Source organism: Arvicola amphibius, chromosome 3 (genome assembly GCF_903992535.2).
Source record: "Arvicola amphibius chromosome 3, mArvAmp1.2, whole genome shotgun sequence".
In the NCBI taxonomy this organism is placed as follows: Eukaryota; Metazoa; Chordata; class Mammalia; order Rodentia; family Cricetidae; genus Arvicola; species Arvicola amphibius.
In genome coordinates this window covers 5,496,670-5,513,164 of record NC_052049.1, presented here as the reverse complement: position 1 = coordinate 5,513,164, position 16,495 = coordinate 5,496,670, and the positions used below count along the sequence as shown (strand labels likewise).

The 16,495-nt window shown below is 40.2% G+C and overlaps 1 protein-coding gene across 1 annotated transcript; it reads left to right on the top strand.

Moving 5' to 3' along the window:
* The first annotated feature begins 6,059 nt into the window (after positions 1 to 6,059).
* On the top strand, positions 6,060 to 13,945 carry LOC119810819 (zinc finger protein 728-like). The gene is made up of 4 exons (XM_038324481.1): positions 6,060 to 6,187; positions 11,085 to 11,211; positions 11,598 to 11,693; positions 12,625 to 13,945. The coding sequence occupies exons 1-4, from the start codon at positions 6,074 to 6,076 to the stop codon at positions 13,716 to 13,718; spliced, it is 1,431 nt and encodes a 476-aa protein (XP_038180409.1). The 5' UTR covers positions 6,060 to 6,073; the 3' UTR covers positions 13,719 to 13,945.
* Positions 13,946 to 16,495: the final 2,550 nt, after the last annotated feature.

Sequence of the window (16,495 nt, the reverse complement as noted above, 5' to 3'; positions counted from 1 at the left end):
ATCTATCCTATCTTTTTGAGTCCAAAGCTCTATATCTAATTTATGCTCCATCATAAATAAGGAAAACTATAATTCTAAGTATCTAGTCTTTAAGTCTGTCAAGGACCCTACATATAATATTACCAAGTAAACAGGAAGTGCATTGTAAGCAGCTCTAAACCTCTAGAACTGACAGAGACAACAACCTGGACAGTCACCCAAAGTTTTTGTAATGTCAGGGCATCCATCTTTCGCCTATAGGCCCAGGGCATCTGGCAGACTTTTCAGTGAAGCAGGAAATTTGAAAATCTGTTCTGCCTTGTACTGGCAAAGTTAGTCAGCTGCTTTCTTCCTTGTCCTGCATAATATCTGTCAGTTTCCTCTGTGAAACTCTAGTCCTGAAGGACCATCCATCTTATCTTGGCAAGTTTAACAGTCCTCTCCTGAAGGTCTTGTATGTCCAGTGCATACAGCATACCACCACGCAGTTCCCCTAAGAGCTGTCGTGCCCAAATGACTGGCCTTGTCACATTGAAGGCAAATTCCATAACAAGTTTCTTTAATGCCTTTCATTCTCTCTGAAGCAGATATGTCTCACTGGCAAGAAAAGACTAAGTTCTTAAAACATTTTAAATGCCACATTTTATAGGTCTTTGAAGTATTGAAGATTATCTATCTAAAATAGATCTCTTTATATCTAGAAAACCTAATTAACATGACCAAAAGTTTAATTATTATAGATGACTATCTATTAATCTGTATTTCTTAATTATAAGTTTTATTTTTAAATGAGCTGCATAAACATACCTTAAACAAGAGTAGAAATATATGTATGCTGTACATATATGGATATAATATATATATATATATGTATATATATATATACACATACTTGTAGAAAATTGACCTTAAATTTGTATCAATAAACCAAAATCCATACTAATGTAAAGCACTTATTTCTGTATCATATCCCCTCCTTTTTTTAAGAAAGAGATTGACTGTGAGCATTAATAATTTATAAACCCTCCTTTAAATGAAAACAAGCATTTATAAACAATCATTATGGTAATTTGACCATAGTTTAATCCAAACTACTTCCTGCTGTTTGTAGGTTGAAATATTTTTAGGGCTCACTGAGACCTTTTGGGGTGGTCTTGTTCCATCAAACCACATTAGTCTGGAAGGAATTCATAGGTTCTCATCTGCAGAAACAAAAGCAGAACCTCTTGTCCAAAGCAACATAGCCTTAGACTCAAATTTTGAAATCAGGGTACCTTTAAAATATCTATGTTGGCTTAGTTTTGCAGCCCCCAGAAGTAAATAAAATATTTAAAGAAAGCATAATAATATACATTATGCAGACTCTGTGTATTTTTATCTTTATGTGACTTATTATACTTTTTAATTTTATTTTTCCTTTAAGAACCTCTGCTTATTATCCCTAAGTTATTTTATAATTTGACTCTCTCTATTCTCTTTTCTCTCTCACACAAGCTTATGTGTGAGCCTATATTTATCCCACTCTCCCATTTAGAATTGTGGACCCTTTTAAGTGAGTTCTTTTGTCAGTTTGCCCCTAATTTCTGCTGAAAGAAAAACTTCCTTAACTTCTAGGACCAAGTCCCACATTGTCAGAGTCCTTGTAAGCTTCATGGCTGGCACAGAAATGATCTACAAGAAGTTAAGAATGAAACTTGGGTCAGCACCACTTTATCCAGTGCTGGGACAAAAATTTCTTGGGTTTGACCAAACGTTTTATTTTTCTTACTCAGTTAAACAGAGTAAAAGTTCTGGAGAAGGTTTCCATTTGAAAATTATCCTGGCAAACATTTAGACATGGCTACATTGAAACTCCATTGCAATGTACATCTCTTTGGTGAGGCACCTGTGACCTTTACCCTAAGAATGGGTTCTTGTTCACAGAGAAACGGAGATCAGGATAAGGAGGATGGACATGTGTTTAACTGACTCAAAATGCAAATTACATAGAACCACTTTCATAAAGATGGATTTTATGCACTGAGAGACAAAGCTCAGAATAAGAGACTAAACAATGCTCAAGATTTGGGGTGGTGGCGAGATTCAGATGACAGTGGATCCATAGACTAGCAGAAGCTCACCTCGGTGTTAGGTAACATCCATTCCTAACTTCCTAGTGAACAGACATCAGTCATTTCCTTCACTAAAGAAAAATCCTTCATGTCTAACACTTCTGGTTCATACAATGCTTTCTGCAAGCTGTGCCTTCTACATCATCCCCTGGTCCTTTCACCAGAACATCTGAGGAACTTCCTAATTATAAATTTGTTAAAAATTCGTGTAGTTCCATTTTGTCTACATATTGTTCATTAATTGTTCTGTCCCTTGTTGCTGAAACTAATGTCCCTTGGTACAGTCATTTGGATCGCTCAATGCATGCTCAGGAATTCCAGACCTCAGCCCAGAGTTGCTGGATCAGAGCTGCATCGTCATTGAATTTATCATGTGTTATTGTTATTACTGCATTGAGCAGTACCCTCTCCATCACCATGGCTCTCTAACGTGAGAAATGTACATTATGTGTGGTGTAGTGTGATATTAGCATGGGACAGAAATGCTTATTTCAAAATTTTATTTTTTTATTTATGTTGCGTGCATGGTTATACTACTATTGTCTTTCTCTAAGAGTTTGTCTGATTCTCTGGAACTGGAGTTACATATAGTTGTGAGCAGCCATGTGGCTGCTGGGAATCCACCCAGGTCCTTTGGAAATGCAGCAAGGGCTTTTTACTACTGAGCCATCCCTTCCACTGCAACAATACTCTTTTGTAGATACCCTCACTCCCCATTGTACGGTTCTTAAATGCATGGGAGTTCCTAGGATCTTCTGCCCTTCACTTTCCTTAGTGCTGAGTCCTGTGCTATATTACAGCACTGCATCAGATTTATGTTAGGGATATTGCTCACCTGTGTCGGAAGTTCCTCTAGCTCTCTTCTCACTCGGGTGACCTTTAGATTAATATGTAGAAGTGTATATTCCTTTGTTTGTATTGCTGTTTTAATTTTTATAATATACAGTATTCTTTTCTTTATCCTTATTTCATGAAATGGTGTAATTCATTGATTTCTCTGCAGAGAAGTGTGAATGACTGGACCCTGATCAGTGGAATTTGTACAGGGTTGTGATGTTGAAGAAGAATTTCGGCAACTTTGTGTTCCTGGGTGTGTTGTCCTTTTTTGTTAAATTGTCGTTGCCTTTTAAGCCAAGGCTGTCCTAATCAAGAACTGCAATTCTTCCACTTCCAGCAGTGGTTTATGTCACAAAAGCTGCAGCCTGAGGGAGAGTTCCCTCACGTGCCACTCTTTCAAAGCTATGATGGAAACTTATCTAAATCTCTGCCCTTCTAAAGAACTCAAGATTCAAAGGCCAAGGTGGAATTATTCTCCTCAGAGACGCCGAATAGCAAGTAGCTCATCTCTCCTTGCTCGTGTCTACTAAAAGCGTTCATTCTTCTCCTCACCCCAACCTAAAAACCATTCTCCACCTGGCTCCTTTGTACCAATTCCTGTCAGCCTCCTGACCACAGGTGAATTATATTTAATCAAACAAATGTAACATATCTCTGTATCATTAAACAAATGTTCCAGAGCATGAACCAAAGTAACATGCCTTAAAATAATATTTCTCAACTGGGTGAGGAACACTTCCATGATGAACACTTAATTACCTGTCAGCATTAAACTTGCTTACTTTCACAGTCTCTCAAGGGAGCTTGTGCTTCCAACAATGAAACTTATGGAGCAAATTTTAATGAAAATTAAGGAGAGTATTCATACCTTATAGTGATTTTATTTCTTCTCTTGTTCATAACCTCCTCCCATCCTTTTTAGAGGCATCCTTTATCTTGGTGGTAATGCTATAAACTCAGTGGCTTGAGTGGGAAGCACGCATGTTAAAGAGAATACCCTACTCTTCAGTTTTAATATTTCTCCTCGTAACTGAGGGACATGAAGCTCAGGTTACACATCGTAAATTCCTCCTAAGCATTCTGTTGTGCCCATTAGGAAATAAATGAAGAACTAGTCCTTTACAATCCTTGGTTATATCTCCTCATTCCTTATCCGTACAGTCTGAGAGAGGACATATTCTCAGGACAACACTAATAACGTTCTCTTTTCTCATAAACAGGTCTTGCCTCCTCTAAGCCATACCTTGTCACATTTCTGGAGCAAGGACAAGGACCTTCAGATATGAAGAGACAAGCAGCAGCTTCCATGGAAACAGGTGTGTAGGAATGAGGGGACAGAGGCCAGGGTGAGAGGCCAGAGATCCAACAGAAAGCCAGGCTTTATCACAAATATTGATTTGCAAGATTCTGATAGAAATCATGTTTTAAGGATCTCCTTTTCTATCTTTTGCTGTGGAAAAAGGCTGTTTATGGTGAATTGATTCTCTTATGCCTTGTCCTGCCATTAGATCACCTTATGTTTACAGTACCTGCCTAAATTCTCTAAATTCTAACTCTAATTTGAACATGATTTATTTTTCATAAGTTGGTCAGTGGATCTTTATTCATAAAATGTGGATATATCCTACTGTCTTCAATCTTTGAAATATATTATTTAACACTGTTATGGACAGTTACTAGTTATGCAACCTTACTTTCCTACCTTCCAAAACTAAAAGTCTGCATTTAGGATATATATGAACTGCAAAAAGATGTGTCTTCCAACCCGGACTACTTTATATTTTGTGTTCATCCAGTCATAAATTTCGTATATTTCTTTAAGCATCTTGTTTACAATAACATAATAGCTTTGTTTTCTTAATTGTTGATGTTATGCCTTCCTTACATGTTTGACTTTGATTAATAGTCCCTGGTTTCTTTGTTCTGTGTTGTCATGGTCTTTGTCTTTCACTGCAAGTTACCTAATTTCCACCTACCATGGTTTTTTATTGTTATGAAATTTTTAAAATTAGGCTCTACTAAATACAGCCTTAGAAATTTGAATGTAGCATATTATTTATATTGAAAGATGCAGGTATGAGTAAATGTCTCTGTTTTAAAAAATAAATATAGTCATACAGTGGTGGTGCACGCCTTTACCCCAGCACTTAGGAGGCAGAAGCAGGCAGATCTCTATTAGTGTGAGGTCAGCCTGGTCTACAAAGTAAGTTCCAGGCTAGCCATGAATACACAGAGAAACCCTGTCTGAAAAAAATCAATCAGTCAATCCACATATTCAACCATTTGTTAATACTTACTTTTCTCAGCCTAACAGGTAAAATGTGCTGTTTTTTTTGTTTGTTTGTTTGTTTGTTTGTTTTGGTGTTCTGAGACAGGGTTTCTCTGTGTTACAACCCTAGCTGTCTTGGAACTAGCTCTTATAGACCAGGCTGGCCTCAAACTCACAGAGATCTGCCTGCCTCTACCTCCCAGACAGATATATTTTTTTGATAGACAGGTCATGTTCAAACCCTTCAGAGATCTACGGAATATGACATTTAAGATGTTTTAATAGCAAAGGTTCCCTTTTCTGTAACAGCAAGACATGTCTGCTAATGACAGCACCAATCTGCTTTGGAGATGACAGGCATCCTACACTGTGTTTAGATAAATGTGTCAATAAGTTGTCTTTGTTAGCCTTTGTTAGTCTTGTTTTCTGATTCTTCTGTCTTAATCACCCAAGACACTGCATGACAGGCAGGGTTACCAAGGATGGTTTGAAAGGCATTTTGAAGAGATGGTGCTAAGTTTTACATTAACTTCCTGCTTCCTTATTTTTAAGTAAAACAGATTAGTCTTAGTTTTCACGCAGTAGTAAAATCCCAAAATAAGTAGACCTGAGCTTTAAACTGACAGGTATTAGCAGAAATAACCTGGAAACGTGGTAAACATTACTGTGAAAGGCTCGGCTCACGAGCTAACACCGGGTGCTGAGATCGCAGGACTGAAACAGCCTGATCCCCTGTGGCTGTGACTGTGCTCAAGCCTGTTTCTTTATAACTTCATCAGCAAGCAGTTTGGCTGAACAAAGGCAGTGTACAAATCACCTTTTGTGCGATCCCGGAAGTTGTTCGCGCTGAATTATGGGAAATGTAGTTCCAAACACGATGACGACACAAGACGGGTCTTGGATACTTTCGCGTTCAGTCTTGAAACTTAGCGTCTCTCCAAAGTTAGGCGAGTGTCCTGCTCAGCGCTGGGCTTGGATCCCTGACATGGAGGTTGGTGCAGGGTGCAGCGCCGTCCTGCAGATCTGAGGGACTGTGCAAGGTGGCTGGTCCGGCGTGGAGGGAGCTGACTTGGGCTGCTTAGCAGGGAGGCGGGAGAAGCTGACCTGGAGGTGCTGTGCTGACCTAGGCTGAAGGTTTGAGGGGAGAGGGCGCCACGCCAAAGTCATGTTCTGTGAGTGTCCATTCTCCTAGGACGCCCCTGCTGCCCGAGCCCACCTGTGCTCCTGTGACTGGAGAGCTGGCTCAGTAGCCAAAGAATGGCGGTGGGAAAGAACCGGGTTGCAAGGGCAGAGAAGGTCTGTGACTGCTCAGGTCTGAGGAGAGAAGGGAACTCACTTTCCTGCTTGCCTGGGAAGCATGCTCTCCCTCGTGACCCTTGCTCGCATAACGGTAGTCATAATTCTCAGGACTTCTAGACCATGTGAACACCTCCTCCCCCCTATCCTTTATGGTCAGCCTACTGCTCCTGGTTTAAGCTCACAGAGGTGCCTATCGTTCCTAGTTTTCAGAGACAGAGCCCTGTGAGGGCTATTATAGGGAAGGTTAGGTCCTTCCCCTGTGGCATGGTTTGTTATGGATGCCTCTGGTTGATAGGAATCCCTGATGTACACGCCGTGACTTGAACCATCACATTAACACCCCTGTGTAGCCACAGAATAATCTTGTAACTGGTATTGATGTGTCATTGTGCAATCCACATAATTACAGATTTTACACTGCAGAGTGGAAGGGACTCGACAATAGTACTGGATCAGTATCGCTTGAGACTGTGTGACGTCAGAAGTTTGGACTCCTTTTCAGATGTGAGGGAGGACTTGATGGGATGAAAGAAATGGGCCTCATGATTGACAGGAGGAGGCTTGAATGTCTGTGTAAGGGAGGGGGAAACGGCCCTGCTCTTCAGGCAGGCACTGTACGTTGTCCTCTCTTTGCGTGCTTTTCTATCTCTTTCTTTTATCTGCATTGGCTGCACTCAGTAAACATACTCAGTCACTGAATGTGGCATCCAGGTCCACGGATGCTCTTCGAATAGGTCTAGAAAGATTTGCCAGAGTTTTGGTGGTGAGCTGAAGACAATAGGAGATAAATTTGGAAGATTGTAGCCCACTGAGGGTTCTTTGGATTGCCTATAGAAGCTTCCTGTTCATGGGAAAACTGCCGCTCTCGTCTTAACGGGAAAATGGGATGGCTTCATCTGGAGTCATTTGGGTGTCCATGCCCTTGGGACAAAGAGTTTGGTTATCCCAAATAACTTGTTCCAATGTGGAAACAGTTTCATAGGTTTACAGAAAAAAAGAATGTGATTAATCAGGACAAGTTTAAAATGCATTGGTAGGTACTATGAGATGGGGGACCTATTCTGTCTGCTTAAGACACTATCTGGTGACATTCTTGGCTCTTGAATAGATGAAAGCTAGCATTCTGCCAAGTCAGTGGATTCTGGAAGTCTCTTTCATCTATTGTCATAAGCTGTTTGGTCCACCACAGAGTGATAGAAAAAAATGAATGTTTCTGAAGGATAAAACCAGCCCAAGGGAAGGTCATTGCTCTCTGAACCTGCAATATTCCAGTCTCCCCACAGTAATGAATCTCCACATAGTCCATCAGTCTCTGCAGACACAGACTCCTCCCAAGAGTTTTCACTCACAGCCAGACACAGCTTCTTTTCAGTAAGTTTCCTCCACAGCCACTCCCCCTTGCTCATGTGCTCTTGCATATACTGCCCAAGTGTGTGTCAAGCCAAGTGTTTGTGCACTGGAGACTGGCTGATGGCATTGGAGTGCACTCTTAGTAAACATGGGCTTCAAACCACCTTGTTTTAGCTCCTTAAATTTTCAGTTTGTTTCCAACCATATTTAAAATAATAGACAATTCCTGGCTAATGTTCTGATCTCTAAGGAAAATCGTAGCTGTATGGGAAGTGAGAAAAGCACCCTGCTTTCTCCATCAGACCATTTCAGTCAGTGAGTCTAAGGACACTTTGCAAATGCAATGACATGTTTTGAGTTGAAAAGCGTGTCTCAATTTGTCCTGGAGACTCTGTCAAAAACTATTCAGTTGTTTTTGTTTGTGGTAAGTTAGCAATGCAAGAAACAAAACCAAGAAAGGAATAATCCTGAGAAGTCCGGGTTCAAATCATTTTCTGTTTTGAGTTAAAAATGTCTGTCGCTGAGTCAAGGACACTTGTCAGCTCCTATAGTCATGTCTCTCCATAATCAATGCCCCAGTGTTCTTCTCAGTTTCCATCATGAAGTCACATCCGCCCTGACTCTGTCACTACTCTCTAGCACCCTGCAGGGGTGTTTGTGAACATCATAGCTAGGAAAATAACTAGGCAGGGAAAGCAGGAAGGCAGTTCTGCCCAACAACATTCAGTAGCAGGTGTTAGTTCAAATGTCAGGAGTGTGCCCCCAGGGCGTTATGTTAGACACATTTATGCACAAGCACAATTAAGTGAAAATTCTGCTGGTGATAATTAACCCAAGCCCATATGCATAACAGAGTATACATAAATTGCGTTGATGAATAGTGTAAACTAAATACAAAACATATGTGACTACAGGGATACTCTTTGCAATGCTGTAGATTGAATGAGAAAAAAGGGTTGAAAGGATGGATGAGATAAACTAATTTACAAGGGTCTGCAGAACGGCCTCTGGCAGCGTCGGCTCTAGACACACAGATAGAACAAAGTCGGCAGGCTTGAAATCTGCTGTAAGCTTCTGGACAGAAAACAGGTTTTGCATTCCTACCCTTGAAGGAAGAACCCTGTATGCTTTAAATTCCAGGTTCCTCAAGTGCATATGTGCAGACAAAGACCTCTGTGCCCACTACGCATCCCACAAAGTTGGGATGAGTAGTAAAATAATCGGGGAATTGTGGTCCACATGTTTAATGTGGGATACTGTTTGGCTGCATAAGGATGTAATATAGGCATTTGCGGTGGTGTGGATAATGTTAGATTTCTGAACACAGAGTAGAGATGCAAGGCAGGAGAGAAGCTAACGACAACAGAGAGACCAGCCATTAGTACTCACAGAGATGGGCGCCACCTGATGTGCTCGTGTATCAGGCTTTCTATATCAGAAGCTCTTCCAGCTCTGATCAGCAGCACTGGTCAGCTGTACTTGGAAGTGAAACGTGATTTCTGAGCGATTACAGGTGTCAGCCTTCTCAATCATTCTAGAAAAGAACGTCTGTTGGGTCAGCCGGCCTCAACTTGGACAAACAGTGTGAAGAAGGAGAAAATGGTAAAAAGAAAGGTGGGCTTCGTGCTGTCACGGTTTCCCCATTCCCTGGCCCCTCATTCTACCACCGTAAATGTTATATCCATCTTTTCCCCTGGTAGTCCTCTCATTTTCCCACAGGATTTAGACTGCTCCTTGCTCTTCAAGCTAATAAACAAAGTTCTGTCCGTTGAAGTTCAGACTCCTGTCTCTTTTCTGTCTTCTGACTCTTTATGCTGTTTCAGAAATCTCACATTGTCAGTCACATGCTGAATCTGGAGGATTTTAAAGCAAGGAAGAAATGTTTCGGTGACATCAGGAAGAGGAGGCCTGGAGAATCACTGGTCGCTGGATGTTCTTGTTCAGCTAGACAACAGGAAGGAATGTTAGGGTACTATGGCTGAACTGAGTCTACAGGAATAAGGATTTCACATGACTAGGTGCCAAATGGGAACATGAGAAATAAAGATGAAAAAGACGTAAAGAAGACAAAAGCAGTAGTAGCTCATGACTCAAAGGCGAGGACCTTCATTAAAAAGTCCAGCATGCTATATAGTATTACCAGGTGGAAAATGGCCACAGTCAGCAGACACCTAAATCACTCAATGTCGGTGACAAGAGCAAGAATTCAGAAACAGCTGCATTAGGGCTGATAACCCTACTCTCGGGAGAAGAGTTAGATCTCCCAGTAAATGCCCGATTGGCTTTCACGGCACTGATCCTGTGTCAGACTGGCCTAACCAAGTACACTATTGGACAGGGACAGAGAAATAAATTTCCCATTGGTCTTTCATGAGGTCCTCTGAGGATGCCTTGGGACAGTGTAAGTCCTCACATTGAATAAAATTACTTCTAAATTTCCTAATTATAAACTTACTAAAATATTTGTCATTCCATTTTGTCTATGAATTCTTCATTTGGTGTTCTACCTCTTGTCCGATTAAATTCATGTTCCTGGCTACACCCTTACTTGCATCCTTCCCTACATGGTCAGGATCCCAGACCTCGTCCCAGAGGTACTGCATCAGGTCTGCATCTTCATCGTATTTCTTATTCGTGATTGTGTATAATATGTTGAAAAGTACCTTGTCCATCACCATGGTTCTCTACTGTGAGAAATGTATATAATAGGTGTTGTATTAGAATACAAACATGGGACACTAGAGGTATTTTTTTTTCAAAAATTTGCTCTTTATTTTCTGTGTGTGGGTATTTTGCTAGTGTCCATGTCTAAGAGATTGTCTGAGCCTCTGGAACTGGAGTTACAGACAGTTTTGAGCAACCATGTGACTTCTGGGAATCAAACCAAGGAGCTTTGAAAGAGCAGTCAATCCTCGTAATTACTGAGCCATCTCTCTAGCCCCATGACACTGATTCATAGATCCACATACTCTCCATTTTATGGTTCTTAAAAGTATAATGTCCATGGGAGTTTCTAGGACCTTCTGCCTTCACTTTGTTTAGAGATGAGTTCCATATAACATCACAGTACTGCATCAGACTTACTAAAGGGACATTGCTTACCTATATCAGAAGCATTTCTAGCTCTCCTCTCATTCTTAATGACTTTCAGATTTGTAGGCAGAAGCACAATTCTTCATGGTATTTGACAGTTTTAATAAATGCAAAGTATGGTATTCATTTATTGTTCTTTATTTCAGGATATGCTGTCGTTCTGGGATGTGGCCATTTATTTCTCTGCAGAGGAGTGGGAATGTCTGGGTCCTGCTCAGTGGAATTTGTACAGGGATGTGATATTGGAGATTTACAACAATCTTGTGTTCGTGGGTGAGGATCTCTTCCATGATAAATTATTAATAATTTGCCAGCATGAAACTCGGTACCTTTGTAGACCATCTGATGGAATGTGTATTACAACAGTGGCTGGTAGTGCCAGAAATTCAGTTGCATGAGCAGGGTGTGTAATGTCAAAGAGAATTTCACACTCATCAGCTTTAATATTTGTCCTTGTAACTAAGGGCCAAGAACCTCAAGATGTTCAAATCCTAAATTCCTCTGAAGCAGTCTGATGTGCCCGTTATATAACACATTAAGAGTTGTTCCTCTATGATCGTTTATTGTGTCTTCTCATTCCCTCTGCACACAGTCCTGGGGAGGACATGTGATTCCCAGGCTAACACACTAACAATGTTGTTCCCTTTTCACACAATCAGGTCTTGCTTCATCAAAGCCATACCTGGTGACATTTCTGGAGCAAAAACAAGAGCCTTCAGACATGAAGAGACAAGCAGCTGCCGCCACGCAGCCAGGTGTGCAGGGGTGAGGGCGTCAGTGAGCAGAGTGGGAGGCCAGTGGTCCAGGAGAAACCTGGGCTTTCTCCTTAGAACTGAGAAACGAGATTTCAGTGGAAATCATTTTTTAGGGATCTCCCTTTCTGTCCTTTGCCTTCTAAGAAGGACATCTCTCAGATGTTTATGATGCTTGGAGTTTCCCACACTTTATTCTTCTCCTCCCATGAGGTTAGCCTGTGTTTACAGTGATTCCAAAGCTCTGTCATTTCTTAGTGAACTTGACTTATTTTTTACAATACGATTGTCTTGGGTATTTATTTTCCTCATAAAATATTCATTAATCTTCCTATCTTAAACCTTTGAAATATGTTATTTAATATTGTAATGGCAGTCTTCTGGTTATCCAATGTAACTTTCATACCTTTCAAAACAAAACTCTGCATTAGAATATGTACAAATTAGGTATATAATGTATACATTTTAATATATAATTATAATGTGTATAACATATGTACATAATTTATATATATAAATTATGTATAAATGTGTTTTCCACTTTCAAATATTTTTATCCTTTGTGTTTATCTAGTTAAGAATTTATATATTTGTTTAAGGGATTGACTTCCATTAGCATAATACTCAGAAGGGTCTTCTTAATTGTTTTTGCTATGCCTTCCTTCCATGTTTGACTTTGGTTAATAATCCTTTATTTCTATGTTATATGTTTTTCTAGTCTTCTTATTTCAATGTAAGGTTACATGATTTCCAGAAGCTGTGTTTCTAAATTATGCTCCATGGATGCAGTTGTAGAAATTTAGATTTAAGTATATCATTTCCAAAGGGAAATGCAAGTATAATAACGAATAACTGTTTTGTTTTTAAAAATAAGCATAGTAACAATAAAGAATTTTGCTCAGCTTTCATTCATTTTTCATCCTTTGCTCATCAGGCAACGAACAATATCCAGTCAAAGAATGTGGTAAAACCTTTCATTGGAACTCACAACTTACTAACCACCAGAGGATACATTTAAGAATGAAGCCCTATACGTGTGAAGAGTGTGGCAAGTCTTTTTGTTTCCCATCATTACTGTCTATACACAAGAGGATTCATACAGGAGAGAAACCCTACAAGTGTGAAGTGTGTGGCAAATCCTTTCATTCTCCGTCATTATTTTCCGTGCACAAGAGGATCCATACAGGAGAGAAACGCTACAGGTGTGAGGCATGTGGCAAGGCCTTCCATTGCCCATCGTTACTTTCTGTACACAAGAACATTCATACTGGAGAGAAACCCTATAAGTGTGACGTATGTGGCAAGGCCTTCCATGCTCCGTCAGTACTTTCTAGACATAAGAGAATCCATACAGGGGGGAAACCCTATAAATGTGAAGTGTGTGACAAGGCCTTCCATTGCCCATCAGTACTTTCTGACCACAAGAACATTCACACGGGAGAGAAACCCTACAAGTGTGAAGTATGCAGCAAGTCCTTCCATGCTCCACCATTACTTTCTGCACACAAGAGAATTCATACAGGAGAAAAACCTTACAAGTGTGAACTGTGTGGCAAGGCCTTCCATACCCCATCACTGCGTTCTGTACATAAAAGAATTCATACAGGAAAGAAACCCTATAAGTGTGAAGTATGTGGTGAGGTCTTTAGCACCTCCTGGCAAATATCTAGTCACTTGGTACTGCATTCTGGAGAGAAACCATACAGATGTGAGGGATGTGGAAAAGCCTTCTCTACAAAGTCATACCTAACTAAGCATAAATTACTTCACAGTATGGAGAAAATTTACAGATGTGAAGAATGTGGCAAACAGCTCAACAGTTCTCGAAGTCTTCAAGAACATCAAAGAATTCATTCTGGAGAGAAACCCTACAAGTGTAAAGAATGTGGCAAAGACTTCAGAACGTACACAGCACGTTCTAGACATCGGACCGTTCATATTGGAGAGAAATGTTACAAGTGTGAAGAATGTGGCAAAACCTTTTACCAGTCTTCTGGTCTAAAGCAACACCAAAGAAATCATCTGTAAGAGAAAGCACACTGGTGTGAAGAATGTGCCAAGGACTTTGAGACTTACAAAGAAGTTTCAAAACTCCTTACCCACCCCAAGTCCTCCTGTACAATCCATTTTACCTTCCCAGGAAAATGCATGTATCCACTATAAAACCCTCCTTGTTACTTAGCCTCCTCGGGTATATGGATTTAAGCATGATTATCATTTACTTAACAGCTAATATATACTTATAAGTGACTACATACCATGTTGGTCTTTCTGAGTCTGAGTTACCTTATTCGGGATGATATTTTCTAATTCCATCCATTTGCCTTCAAATTTTATGGTATCATCTCTTCAACAACTGAGTAACACTCCATTGTGTAAATGTACCATATCATCTTTATCCATTGGTTGAGGGACTTCTAGGTTGTTTCCAAATTCTGGGTATTATGAATAAATCTGTAATGAACAAATGAAGCAAGTATCCTTGTGGTAGGATGGATCATCCTTTGGGTATATGGCTAAGATTGGTATAGCTGGGTCTTGAGGTAGATGAATTTTCCAAGGAACCTCCATATTGACTTCTAAAGTGGCTATAAATTTTGTACTTCTACCAGCAATGCTGGAATGTTCCAGTTGACCCCCATCCTGAGCTGGCACTTGTGTTGTTGATCTTAGTTATTTTCGCAGGTGTGAGACGGAATCTCAGTGTCTTTTTGATTTGCATTTTCTTGATAGCTTAGGATATTGAACATTTCTTAAAGTGTCTTTGCCATTTGGGATTCTTCTATTGAGAATTCTCTGTTAAGATCCGTACCCCATTTTTAATTGGATTATTTGGTGTGTTGATATCTAGTTTCTTGAGTTCATTGTATATTTTGGATATTAGCCCTCTGTAGGATGTGGAGTTGGTAAGAATCTTTTCCCATTCTTCAGGCTGCTTTTTTTGTCCTTTTGATGGTGACCTTTGCCTTACAGATTTTCAATTTCATGAGGTCCCATTTATTAATTTTCTATCTTAGTTCCTATGGCATTGGTGTTCTATTCAGGTAGTCATCTCCTGTATCAAAGTGTTGAAGATTATCCCCAACGTTCTCTTCTATCAGGGTCACTTTATCAGGGTTTATGTTGAAGTCTTTGATTTACTTGGATTTGAATTTTTGCAGGGTAATAAGGGTGGATCTATTTGCAGTCTTCTACATTCACACATCCAGTAAGACTAGCATCATTTGTTGAAGAAGCTTTTTTCCATTGTGTATTTCTGGCTTTTTTTAATCAAAAATTAGGTGTCCTTACATGTATAGATTTGTGTCTGGGTCATCAATTTGAGTCCATGGATAAAAGTGCCTTTTTCGTGCCATCATCATGCAGTTTTTATTCCTAAAGTGTAGAATTGGTTTTTTTTAGGCCACCAGCTCAAAAAACCAACACAGAGACATTGTATTAATTATGAAAGCTCTGCGTTAGCTTAGACTTGTTCCCACTTGGAAGAAATGGAGACCGAAAATGAGTTGTGAATGAGTACTTCTCATATGAATCCTGAAGAATCAGCACTTCTCATATGAAGGAGCAACTCTCTAGTCATGTTTCTATGTAACAGACACAATCACACATGTGCACACACAAACACGCAGTACACGCAGTCACACACAAACATTTGCACACATAAATAATCCGCACATACAAATGTACACACTGTCTTACACAAAAAAGTGCACACACAAAAACACACATGTGCCCATACCCCCACACATATTGGAAGCTTACCCATGATCAGAAATTCTTAAAGTCTTAAGGTTGCTGACATGCCCTTCACTGCAGCACTAGGGAGGAAGACAGAGCAGACACGACCTCATTCTAGACAAACTTGTCAATCAAATGTCCAGGTGGAAGCACTGCTTGTTGAATCTAGTTTCTCTAAGTTGAGGAAGTTGTTCTAAGTCGGGGTAAAACATAGTCTGGAGTAAGGGAATTGACTATGAACTTCACAGTCTTCATCCACATGAAGTCCATAATGAAAACATTAAATCTTCCTTGTGATGGGGTTTGTATTTTTGTCTCAAGCATGAAATGCACTAAAATCTTTCAAAGAAGAGATGGATATTCTCAGTACTCCATGATTCCATGTAGCTTCTTCACGACAGTGAGTGCAATCCATGGTCCTAAAATATATTTCTGACACCTTTGTATTCGAGGAGGAATCATCTCAGTGTTCTGCTTTGAACAAATGAGGGGAGGTCAGGACAGATACTGTTGATGTTCAAGATGGTGTCAAAGATGAACAATCTCAGGATAAGAGGAGATATAGGAAATTCAATAAGGAACGTCAAACGTAGTGCAGAAGGAAATCCTAAAACACACAATGGACCAGTAGATGGTGCACACTTCAGTGTGGTCCCAGGAGCTGTGCCCCTTGCGGGAGGTGCAGAGGAGGAAAGCTGTTTTATTCCTGCGATCTCAGCTCCCGGTGTTAGCTTGTGAGCCGAGCCTTTCGCATCAAACCACGTGCTCAGGGCAAAGCTGGTGGTAACTACGTGCCCGAGTTTGTGAAAAGTCAGGGAGAAGTGGGTGAGGTGGTTATGGTGGAGTGGACACAAAAATTAAATTAGACAAACAAATGGGTGAAGGTGTGAATACGGAATTTACAGAAAAGTGGAAAGATTTTTAGATGGATTCTGGAAGTTCATTGCAAGTAAACATCAGAAATCAGTAATTTTCACTTCGTTCAATGATCTTTAACCATCTCCGTGGCCCTAAACCGATGCTCTTCACTGTGTGGATTCCAGCGTTCATATGAACCCTATGCCGGC

Excerpts from the sequence above, each read along its gene's own strand:
- LOC119810819 (XM_038324481.1), top strand. The coding sequence starts at position 6,074 with ATGACGACACAAGACGGGTCTTGGATACTTTCGCGTTCAGTCTTGAAA. Across the intron at positions 11,212-11,597 it reads CAACAATCTTGTGTTCGTGG|GTCTTGCTTCATCAAAGCCA; the intron begins GTGAGGATCTCT and ends TCACACAATCAG. Across the intron at positions 11,694-12,624 it reads AGCTGCCGCCACGCAGCCAG|GCAACGAACAATATCCAGTC; the intron begins GTGTGCAGGGGT and ends TTTGCTCATCAG.